Below are 15,138 nucleotides of genomic sequence, written 5' to 3'. Positions count from 1 at the left end.
CACACACACACACACACACACACACAGGCTGACTCTGGACATCCCTAATAGTTTTTTTTTTAAATATATTTGGGATGATATAACGGCAATTATTAATGGCCTTTCCTTGTTTTTTTCGTGTCCTGCAGCCGGTGTCTGTTGGAGGCTTGCTGGTCAACCTGGTGGGGATCTGTGCTTTCAGTCACGCTCATGCGCACGCCCATGGCGGCAAAAGCTGCTCGTCAAACGACCATGGACACTCGCACCACGGCCACTCCCACAGCGAACACAGCCACGGGGGCCACGGCCACTCTCACGGCGGGCACGGGCACGGGCATGGTGGACACGGGCACTCCCATGGCTCCGTAGGCGGAGGCATGAACGCAAACATGAGAGGTGTGTTGATGTGACAAAAATAACTTTGTGGGAAGTATGTTGTGCCAGATAAAATAATCTCCCGTTCTTCTCCTTGCAGGTGTTTTCCTCCATGTCCTGGCTGACACATTAGGCAGCGTCGGTGTGATCATCTCCACCATACTTATCCGCCAGTTCGGCTGGTTGATTGCTGACCCCCTTTGCTCGCTCTTTATCGCCACTCTCATTTTTCTCAGTGTTATCCCTCTGCTGAAGGACGCCTGCGAGGTTCTTCTTCTCCGAATTCCCCAGGAAAATGAGAAGGAGCTGAACAGTGCGCTGGAAAAGGTGAGGAGTCACAAATGATGAGGACAAAGTTAGTGCAGTTTTCCTAAACAGGTGGTGGTTTTACTTGCCATTAAACCAGACCTTCCAGACCTTCCTCCACAGCGTTACGGAGGAGGGTCCGGCTAGTCCACACAGCACTCTGGGATGGGAGAAAAACGTGCTCTGGTTTATGGCATTCCTTTAAACCAATCACAACCGTCACCGAACACAATAGGCTTGTTCGAGATGTGCCAGGTCTGTGCAGATTCAATCCCCTGTAATCACCACCCGTTGCATGCCGGTTAGATTTGTGTCCGAAGTGATCGTGAGTTGCCCTGACGTTGTGCATACGTGTGTTGTTTTAGTCGTGCAACAGAAAACTCAGATTGGACAGATAGTCTAGCCAGCTGTCTGGATTTAACCTGCAGAGATCTGAGGACCAGGTAACCATAGTCCTCAGAAATCCACCGGAGGTTAAAACGCCAACACAAAGAAAGAGGAAGGTGATGGACATCCAGCCTGAAAAGGGAGACATCCGTGGGAATTTCTGGCGGCCCCTGAGCAATCCCGGAAGTAGAACGTTGTTGATATAGACTATGGAATAATATGCAAACTTTTTGGGAAAATGTGTGTTCTATTTCACAAAATGTTGTTAGATGAGATGCAGAACCAACAAAAAAAAAACTCTCCACCGAGACAAATGTCAACTAAACCACCAAAGTGTTCAGTGTACAGTTTTTGAACCAAAAATGGCGATCTGTTGAAAAGAAGTACTACTTGACTCTGGATTTACAAAAGTTCCATGGATGTGAGATGTTCTCACCCCATCAGCAGAGGTTTTAATAGTTTCCCTGGTGTTATTTCAGATCGAGAAGATTGAAGGAGTGTTGTCGTACAGAGACTCGCATTTCTGGAGGCATTCGGCCAACATGATCGCAGGGACCATCCACCTCCAGATCATGTCCGACGTGGTGGAGCAGAGGATCATACAGCAGGTCGGTATAAACCGCTAGAATCACGAGTCCTAGTGATGTTTCAGTGCAGACGCCATATCTGAGGGCTTCACTTCATCGTACCAAAGACAGTTTGATCCATGACCTGAGTTTGTTATTGCAGAGTAATTGGTAGGGGACTTCTACTAATGCTTCCTTCAATGAGTAATTTTTGAGATGGGATGGAGAAGACTACTACAAGAATTAGAAATCAAATGCATTTATTTGAAGAAAGCTTGGAGAAATGAAATGAATATATAACATTAACATTGTGGTTTCATGTAGATAAACAGTTGGCATTATGTAAAATGACTTGCTTAACATCATTTTACCGGTCAACCTTTGAACTGTGATCCATGAAGTTATTATTAATATTATTATTATTATTATTATATTTTTATTTTCTTCTGTGTTTTACATTAATTCCCTTTTAGTTTCAATTGTATATTTGTAATTTGTAAATGTTAAGAATATTGGATGTTTATCTAGCTTTAAAAAAAAAATGCTAATTATTTTTAAGGTAGAGTTAATTGACAGTTGTGATTGGTCTGTGTCTGTGTGGTAGGTGACGGCCATTTTGAAAGACGCCGGGGTGAATAATCTGTCGGTGCAGGTGGAGAAGGAGGCGTACTTCCAGCACATGTCTGGACTCAGCACAGGGTTTCAGGAAGTTCTGGCGATGACGCAGCAGATGGAGTCCATGAAATATCTGAAAGACGGGACGTGTATCATGTGACGACCATCTGGTCTGTCGGACCAAATGAAACTTTACTGAGATTCAACCCTCAGTCTCTTTTTCATTAAAATGTACAGTTTATGTATGTGGTTTAAATAAATCTGAATATATTGGTTTTATCTTTGTGGCAGCTGCATGTTGTTGTTTGTTTGTTTGTTTGTTTGTGTGCAGAGGAGCTCTGATTTTAAAATAATAATAAAAAAAATCAGCTCCAAACAGTCTAATAGAGTCAGTAATAAACTGACTCTATTTTTTGCATTTGTCATTTTCACAAAGAAGGTACATTTTGGTCCTCGCGATACTTAAATACTAGAATGTCATTGCACTGAGACGGACATTTCAGTATCCGTCCAAATGATATTGGACTAAACGCTTTTCAGGCTGACGCCCTACCTGAGTTACTGTAATGACATCAAGAGGATGACGTCAGTACTAAACTAATATTCAATTCCAGATGAAAAGAAAATCTGAGACAATGACAAATAACCTTCAAGCTTTATTTGAGGCAGTGAGCATTAATCTAATGCATATAAATGAAGAAAAACACCGTTAAACACTCTGTTGCTACAGTGCGGAGAGAAATGTCGACTATGACGCAACTGATATGTGTTGCTCCGCAAAAACTGGACTACATGACTACTTTTACCCACAATCCGACACGTTCAGGTCGACATGTAGGAGTCAGGAGTCTGTTATGTGCAAAAACAATAGGGATCAAGCATCCTACGCAGCGGATTTCCTCTTGCCTTCTACTCTATCCCATTGGAGGTTCCCACGGTGACCTTGTTCTCCATTTCTGCAGGGGAATCAGAAAGAAATCAGGGAGCTGTATAATATGGGTTAATTTGGAAACTCCATTTCCCCATGCATTTGTGTCTAATAGACTGATGTGACTAACAGTCTTTGGAATTGCTTTAGTACTGAGCAAGAGCGCATTGACTGTGCGGGGCGAACCCAGCTGCAATATGACCTAATGGGGCAATTGTTGTTTTCTCCAAATGACAGGCTCAGATTGCAATTAAATGTTTCTGACGTTATCAATCTCAGTTGGTGACTTTTCATCTATAGACAGCTGTGTCGAGAGTTGGGAAAAAAAGGCATTCTTTGAGTTGTTTTGAAATTTGCCCAAAGAAATTAAAGGCTCCTGTTGTCTACATGATTGTCGGTGTTGTGGTGGCTCAATATTTAAACGATTTAGACCATGTGGATTGTCAAAAATCCTGTGCATGTTTCGAGGATGTTTAATCTTTTGCCCTGTATTAACAACAAATATAAATATTTAAAAAATGTTATTCACCTGGACAAGGTCCGCCTTCCAAGATAATGTCATCGATGGCGATGTCACTCCTTACTGATGAACCTCTGGTCGCCTCGAACACAATCTGGAACAGAGACACAGAGAGAAACAATAACTCAATCAGTTTCTCACTGTGAGCAATAGGCAATGGTAGAAGAGGCACTCAGGTCCTTTAGTAGGCATACGTGTACTAATACAACTATGGAATTATACATCATCAGACATAGAAGTCCTACTTAAATTCAAAATACCGCCTTGCGGTTGTCTGCCTCGCTAACCAGTCAAGTTACAGTTTACATTCATGTCTGTCCAGACTCATAATATCTGTACAGTATAAGACTATTATTTTTTTAGTGAAACATGGATGCTTCACATACATCTTCAGCCGATTTCAAGTTGTCACCCGAGGGTAGTGTCATCAATTCAGTATCTGAAGTCTGGATCAACCACAGCTCATTTACCAGATAGTATAGTTGCGGCGCTGTATAAAATTCCCCCGGATGTCCATGACTTTCCGCTTTCGTGTGTAAACTCTGGTCGCATCGAAGAAACATTAACATGCTGAAAATGGTCAGTTGTGACAAACATTTGGATCGTACAACAAGGCAATCCTGCTTGGTTCGTTTGGGGAAAGATTGCAAAGATTTTAAAATATGTACAGTATATAGTAACTGCTTTTACTCTCTAACTGGGACATTTTGGGACCAATATGCGGGTACTTGTTATGGACAAGGGGAGGACGATACACTGGTAAAAGCAAATGAGGTATTGTGTGAACAGTGAACTTCTGAAGGTAATTTAGCATGTTGCGTTGGGGTGCAAATGTTTCACCAAACAAATTCCTGAGACTATTATTCAGAGCCACATGTCTTCTCTTCATGTGTTATGGTTTTAAATAATGTCCAGAAAAGCTTTTTTTAAGGAACAGTGTGATGTTACAGTGAAGTTGACCTATGAGCTTTAAGGTACATATTGTCATCCCTTCATCAATTGATCCTTAGATGTCCCACCCTTGACATTGAATTAACTTGACCTGTCAAATAAATATAATGGATTATGAAGTACAATATTGTGGAGTTGAAGTGTAAAGTAGCATCAAATGGAACTAGACATTGATTGCACCATCAGAAAAAATACTGTGTAAAGTGTGTAAGCTGGCTGCCATGATTGTCTTCCTGTAAGTGTCCCCCCATGTCCAGCACAAAGGCTTCCCGTATAAACAGTCAGGAGAAGTTTTGTTTCACTCTTGCCTGATGCTGGCTGTCGCTCTGGTACTCCACTGTGGCCCTCAGCCAGGCGATGCTCTGCTCGCCACTCAGTTGCCACAGCAACGCATCCTCTCCGTTCCTGTGGAGTTGAACGCTGAGCTGACCCGTGCCGGAGCCGTACATGTGGTAATAGAAGCGCAGACACTGAAGCCCCCTGGAGCCCCTCAGGGGGCGGGATAGTAGCCGGACCCTCTGCCCAGGCAGCATGGGCGATGCCTCCATGTGCAGGTAGTATCCTGTCAATCAAAAGTTAAATGGTTTGTCAGATTACAGCTGTGGACGTTCAAAACGCAGACTTTTTACTCATGTCATGTTTTTGTATATTTAAAAAAAGAAAAAAGAAACCTTTTCTGTCTCTTCTGGCTGTTCTCCTGAACCATCCATACATGTAGCTATGAAAAGTAATGCACTGTAATTCATATTGTTTTACAGATTTATTGCTGTATTCACCACACTGACTGCTGCTGTGTAATTCTGCTCAGGTCTGCGTAGGGAGGAGATCAGGGTGGATGGGTGGGTCACTACACCCATTGCTTTCAAGTCGGGGAAGTGAAGTAAAGGGAAAACCAAAGACTTTTACCCAGGAAACACGGCTTTGTGTCCTTGGAGTACTAGTTAAAGCTGAGGTGCGTAGTTTCTGTCTTCACCGTGAGGAAGTAAAGACAACAACACTGTTGTCCACATGACCCAAGCCGTCGGTGGTCGTGCACCACATTACGTCACAATTGTACACATGGGGTAGTTGTGACTCAGTGGTAGAGCGGTTGATTGTCAATCAGAAAGTTGGTAGTTCTATCCTTGGCCCTGCAGTCCCATGTTGAAGTCCTTGGGCAAGACAAAGAACTCTGAAATGTGTGTGAATGTTTATCTGATGAGCAGGTGGTACCTTGCAGGCATCCTCGGCCCCTGTGTGTGAATGGTTCCTGTACTATGTAAAAGTGCTATCTACATTTTACATTACCTGTTCAAGAGCAGTACATTTCTTTAGCTCTCTTCCAGCTAGGAAAAATCTCACCAATGGTCATCCCTGTTTGTCGTTGTCACTTTTTTGGGGTGGGATTTTAGTCCTGCTGAACATGTCGGTCTTAGGGTTTTTCTTAGCAGTACATTCAATGAATGAAACATTTTGTGTGAAATTTTGTGTCAGCCCTGCCTTCCCCTGTTGCATCAGTCCTCTTACTCTCCAAAGCGACTTATCACGGAGCTCTTCTGCGCCTTATGTTGCCAGACTACACCATTATGAAAACTGATCCATAGGGACAAATACAGAGAGTGTTGTGGAGGCTATAAGGCTTAATTAGCTTTTTATCAACTCAACTGGCAATGGCTTAAATGTAACAAATAGTAGCACATTATAATGTGTGACTTTTTTTATTTCTTAGGGGGCTGTGTTTTAATCCAAACCCCGATATTTTTCTAATATTAACTAGTCCTTGTAAGACGGTCACCTTTGTCAACTAAACTCAACTGCAACGACCTCTGAAAGGACCTTCACCTCACGTTACCCTGTACCCAGCTCCAAGTCGCATGTTGTCGGCTAAATTTAATTGTAACGACTGCTAAACTCAACTGTCTGATATCACACCAACCCGTTCATGAGAACACGTTGCTTAAGCAGAGCATGCCTGTGTACTGGTGCATTACAGGCACGTATTGTAGACTTGGAAGAATAGTTTAAGCAGGGGACCCTCACCGAGTCCCGTGGTGTGGTCTCCTCTTGGCCCGGTGTACGAGGTCGGGGTGGGTCCTCTCCTCCACTTCCAGTCAGTACCATCACTCTGCCTGTCCTGAACGTAGTCGCACAGGCCCGCTTCAAAGTTACAGTTTCCTGGCAGAGACGGCGACAACAGACCTGCAACAGGAACTTTATGTTACATAACACTAGAGTTTGATAATAATGGAACACAAGTATCAACTTTCTGCACCTCTTTTGACTGGCCTTAAACTGACTCTGATTTGAACATCAAATATCCGTCTGTACTGATGGGGTTCTAAACAAGCTAATAGGGCAATTAAAACAATTTGGCAAAATCTGCTTAGGTCCACAAAGAGAGTTTGGGCTGGCCCTTGATTCCTTTATCGGAGTGTAAACGTGTGTGAGTGTTTATCTGAGTGTGTGAAGGGTGAATGGTCATCCCGACGTGCTGTAACCACGTTCATTGTTTAATGTTTCTGCAGAACAGAAACCTGCTGGAAACCAGTTTTTAAACTGAGTCAAGCCCGTTTACATTGTAATGTAACGTGACTTTTAACTTTCCTGTATTATAAATATGAATGAATGAATGAATGAAGGAATGAATGAACGTTCTATGTAAAAGCGCTTTGATTAGTTGTTAAGACTAGAAACATTTGAATCAAATAGCACATTTATGTCTACAGTAGATGAAGGATGGTGGAGACACAGTACTTTTTGTTGGTTGTTGCAGTTTTTTCCGTACCTGCTGTGAGTTGACAGTCTCCGAGGCTCACACTGATGTCGTCCAGAGCCACGGAGCCGCAGTCCCAGAAGCTCCTGCAGGTGCTGATGAAAGCCACCTGAATATCAAATCACAATCACAATCAGAAATACTTTACTGATCCCCAAAGGGAAAGTCTGGGTTACAGTTGGACAAACATAGTCCAACTATGACATAGTTAAAGGAATTTTTATGATACAGTATTTACATAATTAAGGAGTTGTGATTGTGAACAGTATTGATGAATAAATAAGTAAGGGAGCCCGTGTGTGAGTGTGAGTGAGTGAGTGAGTGAGTGAGTGTGTGTGTGTGTGTGTGTGTGTGTGTGTGTGTGTGTGTGTGTGTGTGTGTGCGTGTGTGTGTGTGTGTGTGTGTGCGTGTGTGTGTGTGTGTTTGTGTGTGTGTGTGTGTGTGAGAGAGTAAGAGAGACTCTGAAATCCCTCGGGAGGATGAAAAAAAATCATTAATCATTGTTTTTTTTAAATAGTTCAATTTTTAAAGGGAAAGTTGAATCTATTAGTAATTTGTTTCGTTCTGTTATTTCCTCGGTCATTTCCGCAGTTTAGTTGGTCCTTCGATCTATCCTAAATTTCTTTTTACATTTCCTATTTCCTTATTTTGTTTTTCCTCCCTGTACTTCTTTTTTTAGTTGATCCATCCCTTTATGTGATTTTTTATATGCTTGATTGTTCCTTACATTTTTCCTAAATGAGGTTTTCTGAAGTAGTTCCTTTCCTTTTTCAAAGCCATTTCAGTAGTGTCCAGACTGAAATATCTCCACAAATATTTGGGCGGATTTCCATGAAAAGTTATTTAGTCATGGTTCCCAGAGGATGAATCCCTATTTTTTATTCTTTGGTGATCCACTGACTTGTCTTCTAGCGTAATGAGGCTCATTTCTTTCTTTTTTTCTTACGGAAATGTTCTGAAAATATCATAAAATGTGTTACACACACTCCTGTCCCTCTCAGGATGAACTTTAATAACTGAAGTGATTCAATACATTTAATCATCAGCTCAAATACTTTGGTTTATGACCAAATACCTGTGAAAATAATCAGTTAGAATTAATTTATTTGTAAATGAAGACTGATGTTATTCTGACTGATGGTATTCTGGCTGATGATGTTCTGACTGATATTATTCTGACTGATTTTATTCTGACTGATGTTATTCTGACTGATGGTATTCTGACTGATGGTATTCTGACGGATGTTATTCTGACTGATGGTATTCTGACGGATGTTATTCTGACTGATGGTATTCTGACTGATGGTATTCTGACTGATGGTATTCTGACTGATGGTATTCTGACTGATGTTATTCTGACTGATGTTATTCTGACTGATGTTATTCTGACTGATGGTATTCTGACTGATGTTATTCTGACAGATGTTATTCTGACTGATGGTATTCTGACTGATGTTATTCTGACAGATGTTATTCTGACGGATGGTATTCTGACTGATGGTATTCTGACGGATGTTATTCTGACTGATGTTATTCTGACGGATGTTATTCTGACTGATGGTATTCTGACTGATGGTATTCTGACTGATGGTATTCTGACTGATGGTATTCTGACTGATGTTATTCTGACTGATGTTATTCTGACTGATGTTATTCTGACTGATGGTATTCTGACTGATGTTATTCTGACAGATGTTATTCTGACTGATGGTATTCTGACTGATGTTATTCTGACAGATGTTATTCTGACGGATGGTATTCTGACTGATGGTATTCTGACTGATGGTATTCTGACGGATGTTATTCTGACTGATGTTATTCTGACTGATGTTATTCTGGCTGATGGTATTCTGATCGACGGTATTCTGACTGATAGGATATTTCCACTTCCCCTCCTCTGACCCTGGCAGGCTGGGATGTTTGAAAGGTGATGTCTGTGGTGATCCAGATCCCTCTGGACTTCTCCCCCTGAGTCCAGATCTTCTCCTGCCTGCTGCTGTGCTGCAGATACACAGTTAGAGCCTGGTCCATCTGGTTGTAACCTGCAGTTGCCAAAGTTATTTCTGGTTAGGGAGTCAATAACATAAATCACAGCACAGGACTCATATTGCCTCAAACACCAACACAGAGAAATTAAAATAAGTCTTGGCAAATATCCTTCCATCCGGGGTGATTGTTCGGGTGACACTCACCCCTTAAGGAGAAGTAGAATCTCAGGCAGTATTTCATGTTCCCAGGCAGAGTTGGACCGATCAGGCGGCTAACATAACCAAAGCGTGGGCTCAGCTGGGAGTGAGCCAACAGGAAATATCCTGGAAAGAGAAGACAGCCTTTATTTTCTTGCGAAAAATTTCTCCTGTCTCTTACCAGGAATCTGCTTGTAATGAATGTTCCCATGAGTACCCGCACCTGTTATTGATCTTGATTTCAACACTTTTCAACAGTTTTCCGCCTCAAATCCAGCAAATCCAGTTTCATCATATCGTCGTCCAGTTGATTTTTTGCCACAAGGGGTCAGAAAAAAAATCTAAACCAACAGACAGATATTGTACAAAGCCACCACCAAATCACTGGCTTATAAAGTTTTAATCGTTGACTTATTGGCAATATGACATAAAAAGCACCTGCTTGTTGTGGCAACATTTACTAAACCAGAGAATAAATGTGCCAAAACAATAAGCTAAATGAGGCTAAAAGGCTGCAGAATTGTCAAGACTCCCCACAGTCAAACCTATTAATTAAAGAAGTAGTCCACAGATTTAGCAGTGTACACTTTTAACATTGTAAAAATAAGCTTAAAATCAATGCAACAGAACCAGCAATTTGGTCTTTTTTCCCACACATTTTCCTTCCTTATCAAAACCTGGTACATGCATTACTCCTCAGAGCACAATCCCTCCACATACAGTATTCTATATTTCTGTTTGCAGCTGGGAGTTTACAAAAGCGGGGACTGGGACAGCTGTAAGAGATGAGTTTTAGAAGAGGAAAGACGTGTTTCTAAGTGTTGGGAGAAAGAATCCTTTTCTCCCATTAAGTCGTGTTGATGTTATTGTCCACGTCTTCCAATGTCTTCAAGGGAACTGTCAATGGAGTACTGGCAATAATCAGCGCCGGGCCACAGAGAGAGGGCTGGTTGGCTGACGGAGCAGAGCCGTACCGAGCTAACAAGATGACAGGTAGGCCCATTTACTTTACCCGCGGCCTATTCTTTTTTCTTTATTTTTTTTAAAGATTTTTTTTTGGGGGGGGGCATTTTAGGCCTTTAATCGACAGGACAGTTGAAGATATGAAAGGGGAGAGAGAGAGAGGGGGAGTGACATGCAGCAAAGGGCCGCAGGCTGGATTCGAACCCGGGCGGCTGCGCCGAGGAGTAAACCTCTGTACATGGGCACCCGCTCTACCAACTGAGCTATCTGGGTGACCGACCCGCGGTCTATTCTATATATCGACGAGAGGCTGGTTTCACTTCCAGGACAGGCCGGATGCCCCACACCTTCCTCTTTCTTTGTGTTGGCGTTCCAACCTCAAGGAGATTTCTGAGGACTACGGTTACCTGCTCCTCAGATCCAAATCCAGACAGCTAGCTAGACTATCTGTCCAATCTGAGTTTTCTGTTGCACGACTAAAACAACTTTTGAACGTACAAATGTTCCACCAAAACAAGTTCCTCCGGAGGCTGTTTTCCAGAGGCACCATCACTGTGTCATTCTTGGCACCGCCCAAGACGATTAGATTGGTTTACAGTAATGGCAATAAACAGGAGCACCTTATTCTCTTTCCCAGAATGTTATGTGGACTAGCCAGACCTTCTCCAACAGCGCTGTGGAGAAAGGTCTGCCAATGTGAGACTTCCCGCAGCCAGAAGCTGAATTCTCAGCTCTGTACATCATATGCATGGGTTGCCAAACGTTGGAAGACCCTAGACAAGTAACGACCGCAACAAGTTTTCCCAGGGTTGTGGTTATGCTGAGACCTTACCCACACTGCAACTCTACTCCCTTCACTCAGATTTGTGAGTGTTACGCAGTGGTGGAATGTAACTACGTACATTTACTCAAGTACTGTACCAAATTTAAGGTACTTGTACTTTATTTGAGTCTAGGTATTAGTTACCTTACAAATTATGATTTTTGCCCACAAAACACATGAAATAAAACATTTTTTTATTATAAATTAAACTACCCAACAACGTACAGGCCATCTGAAATGATTAGACCATGAAACACAGAACTGTTTGGATCGTCTTCAGTTTCTAAAATGTGAGGATTTTTCTGCACTGACTATTTTAACTTTAAATACTTCAAGTCCATTTTCCTGATGATACTTACATGAAGTGACTTTTTCAATAAAGGACTTCTAGTCGTAGCAGAGTATGTTTACAGTGTGGTCTTAGTACTCTAACTTAAAGCTATGGTGCGTGGTATCTGCCTCCCCCATGAGGAATTCTAAGTAATGACAACCAAACTGTTGGCGCATCCACATGATGCAGCCTTCCATGATCACACACCACCCCCCACCCCTCCTCCAGGCAGCTGCTAGTAGCCAAGGAGGACTCGGAGGATGATGGACTTTGTATTATTTGTAATGGCTTTAATGCAACAGACATTTATAAATATTAAAACGTTATGCAATTAAGCTTTAAATAACGCGGATACCTTTTGCACTGTGTGTTATGCAAGTAGAGGCTAATGTGCCTTGAACTGCAATTCTCATACAGAGGTTTGGTAAGCTCATGTCCTACTAACTCTACACCTCCAGATTTATTTTATTTTATGACTTCATCCCCAACCAATGCTAACTCACATATGCCGTAGTACTCCCCAACACATGTAAACAGACTTTGATTTGTAAAATTGGTTCTGAAATCCATTATGAGTTGTTTAAGCTCACCTGCCCCTGTGGTGTGGTCCCCGTTCCTAAATATGTTGGGCGTCACAGACACTCTCTTCCACGACGACAACATCACTTGGTCCTGGACGTAGCGGCAGAAACCCGACTCAAAGTCACAGTTGGCAATGGAGGGGTCAAAGGTCGGCTCTGTGGAGCAAATACATAGAATTATGGGTTGATGTTGCTGGATGAAGACTATTGTTGCCCTATCAGCAAGATTCATGTGACATGTGTTACGGCTCCCCACAGTATGATTCTTACATTTTTAGTGCCACAATCAGATAACACGATGCAATAAAAGCAATCAAACATAAAGTGTCTCGCTCCAGGGAACTGAGGACCCAAGCGCAGAGATTAGCTGAGCAGGCAGGAGAGAGTTTATCAGAGGAATTATTCACAAAAAAACAGGAAAACACAAATAAGGATCCAAAATGCTGAAACAAAGTCCAAAAACCAAAAACAGGAACACAAAAACCAGAACACGGAGACAGGGAAAATGAACAGTGACTGACTGGGGCTGTGACTCACCGGTGTCTGTGCTGCAAAACTCGGGAGAAAAGGAAATGTCATCAATTGCAACACGTCCGCCTCTCGGACTGTTAAAGGACACTTCAAAGACCACCTGAACAGGCCAACAGACACATGGAGACAGACACAGGCAAAAACACAGATGTACAACGTAGGTACAAGTTTAGGCAGCAACTCTTTATTCATTTTGCAAGCTGAAGAAAAAAAGTAAGTCTTTCTCTATGGAAGCAAACAAGACTATTTGAATTTAACAGCTACTGAATACTTAATATTGAAACATTTTACTTTGAAAACAACGTATCTGAATTTATTTGTTCTGTTTCACTTCTTTAAATTAAATGGATTGGTTGAAATCAAAGTTGAGAAAGTTCAGAACAAGTAAATTCAGGTTCATGGTTTTTAAAGTATCACATTTTAACATGAAGTATTCAGTGGCTGTAAAAATTCAAATATTTACTTTATGTCTCATATTTGCTTCCATACTTCTCACTTTTGATGATGTTAGACTAGTGGTTCCCAAACTTTTTCACTTTAAGGACCCCTTGACTGCCACAAATTAGAAAACTACTTTTGATAAGATTTCATCCCAGGGGCCCTTATTTGATAGGAGTTTTGCTTTTACATGTTTTATTACAGGAAGTGTGTGAAAACTATCAGCAGCCAGTCTGTCATTAGTTTACTTTTTAATGGAATATTGTCCTGGGAACCCCCTAGAACCCATTCAAGGACCACTGGAAATAGATCATGATCATCATAGTAGCATGGCAACAAGAATCGGCCTGTTTGTGTTTTATTAGGTACTTTAAATTGTTAACATTAGCCACCATTAGCTACTGGTTATACTAGACTAAATAGCAGCAAATATCCTCAATGTATTTAACTGAATGTGCTCATTTTATTTATTATTTATTTAATTAATTATTTGACTTGTAAAAGTATTTTTTCCCTCAAACGTTAAATAGTCTCCCTTTAATGTTTCTTTATGTAACCACATAGAGATTAAATGATACATAAGGCTGACATGACATGTTCATACTGACCTGTACAGAGTATGGTGCCTTCAGGTCCACCTGCACAGGTATCCATTCTTCGAGCGTCCCACTCCAATCGCTCTGGTTTTCTGCCCCCGCCCTCCACAGCTCCTGGTACTGACCCAGTCGGTCCTTGGTGAAAACAGAGAACAGGTTCCCTCTCTCCTCGCTGCGCTGGTATTGAAAACTCAGGCAGCCGGACATCGGTACCGTTGTCATGGGAGACACCAGTTTGGCCACTTCTTTGAAAGTCTTGGCGTAGACTGAGTCCACGTACATCAAGTGGCCTGCGAGGGAGTTTAAATAGGAGTCAGGTTGTAGAATACAACGTCCCCTCAGGGACCATGACTCGGGACTTGAGAGTTTAATGTACGTAGCATTGATTTGCTGATTTTCTGGTCAACAGATGTCATCTGCATCAAAATGTAGCAAAATTTGGTTAAAAGTTATGTGTCCAGATTAGTGGTTCCTATACTTTTTTGTGTCAAGGACCTCTAAATTAACACAAATTAGACCACTGTCCCCTATTTGTTTTTTTACCCAGGGTCCCTTACCTAATAGAATGTTTTCTTTTAGACGTTTTCTTTTAGACCCATGACCAAAATAGTCATAGTCATTTTGCTGGGGGACCCTTTGTACTTCTTGAAGGACCTTTTGAAGTCCGCGGACCACACTTTGGGAACAACTGTTTTAGGTTATACAACCATTGATTCAACAACATTTCAGTAACTTTATTTTGATCTGAAGCCAGTCCTAGTTGCACGTTTAAGTATAGTCCTAATGAACTGGCAGGTTGGTGTGATCAGTTGTTTCTACAGCTGAATGATAACAGATGTTTGCGGATTTTTGCAGCCGCAGGTGGCCTACTTTGTTTGCTCCGGCTAGCATTAAAGGCGAGCCTGTTACAACAGTAAAAATATTTGAGTACCGTCCTGGATCACAATCTAAAAAGGGATTCCAAACATTGTTCTTTTGAGGCAAGTTCAAAGCCGAACATGGTAACATTTAATGTAATATGTCGGTTTCAAAATCAGTCTGAAAAACTAATTTTAAAGTCTGACCCATGCAGAAAGCTCATTGGTTTCCATCTGGGGCTTGTATTTTTACACGACATCTGATTTCAACAATGGAAAGATGAGGCTGATATTCTATGGTTCTGACATTAGATCCCATTAAAGATCAAACCCCACAATGAACAAACAAGTAGTGTGTGTGTGTATCAAAGCCTGATATACAGTGGGTACGGAAAGTATTCAGACCCTTTTAAATTTTTCACTCTTTGTTTCATTGCAGCCATTTTCCAAAAA

The 15,138-nt window shown here is 41.7% G+C and overlaps 2 protein-coding genes across 2 annotated transcripts in view; one reads left to right on the top strand and one right to left on the bottom strand.

Annotated features, from left to right (window-relative positions):
• slc30a5 (solute carrier family 30 member 5) overlaps positions 1–2,504 on the top strand; it is a 12,197-nt gene extending 9,693 nt beyond the window's left edge. The window contains exons 13-16 of the mRNA XM_034896619.1: positions 129–375; positions 455–681; positions 1,527–1,655; positions 2,218–2,504. Of these exons, the coding sequence (XP_034752510.1) occupies positions 129–375; positions 455–681; positions 1,527–1,655; positions 2,218–2,388 (774 nt within the window). The 3' untranslated portion in view covers positions 2,389–2,504. The remainder of the gene's footprint in view (positions 1–128; positions 376–454; positions 682–1,526; positions 1,656–2,217) is intronic.
• A 358-nt stretch (positions 2,505–2,862) lies between these two features.
• Positions 2,863–15,138, bottom strand: part of LOC117959573 (MAM domain-containing protein 2-like) — a 21,738-nt gene continuing 9,462 nt past the window's right edge. The window contains exons 6-15 of the mRNA XM_034896791.1: positions 13,841–14,118; positions 12,801–12,894; positions 12,273–12,419; positions 9,572–9,691; positions 9,282–9,421; positions 7,392–7,488; positions 6,647–6,805; positions 4,936–5,189; positions 3,686–3,770; positions 2,863–3,184 (exon numbers count right to left, since the gene is read on the bottom strand). Coding sequence (XP_034752682.1) covers positions 3,138–3,184; positions 3,686–3,770; positions 4,936–5,189; positions 6,647–6,805; positions 7,392–7,488; positions 9,282–9,421; positions 9,572–9,691; positions 12,273–12,419; positions 12,801–12,894; positions 13,841–14,118 — 1,421 coding nt within the window. The 3' untranslated portion in view covers positions 2,863–3,137. The remainder of the gene's footprint in view (positions 3,185–3,685; positions 3,771–4,935; positions 5,190–6,646; positions 6,806–7,391; positions 7,489–9,281; positions 9,422–9,571; positions 9,692–12,272; positions 12,420–12,800; positions 12,895–13,840; positions 14,119–15,138) is intronic.

This window comes from Etheostoma cragini, chromosome 16 (genome assembly GCF_013103735.1).
Source record: "Etheostoma cragini isolate CJK2018 chromosome 16, CSU_Ecrag_1.0, whole genome shotgun sequence".
NCBI classification, from domain to species: Eukaryota; Metazoa; Chordata; class Actinopteri; order Perciformes; family Percidae; genus Etheostoma; species Etheostoma cragini.
Note: the sequence above shows the minus strand (reverse complement) of the source record. Positions and strands in the feature narration are given on the sequence as shown.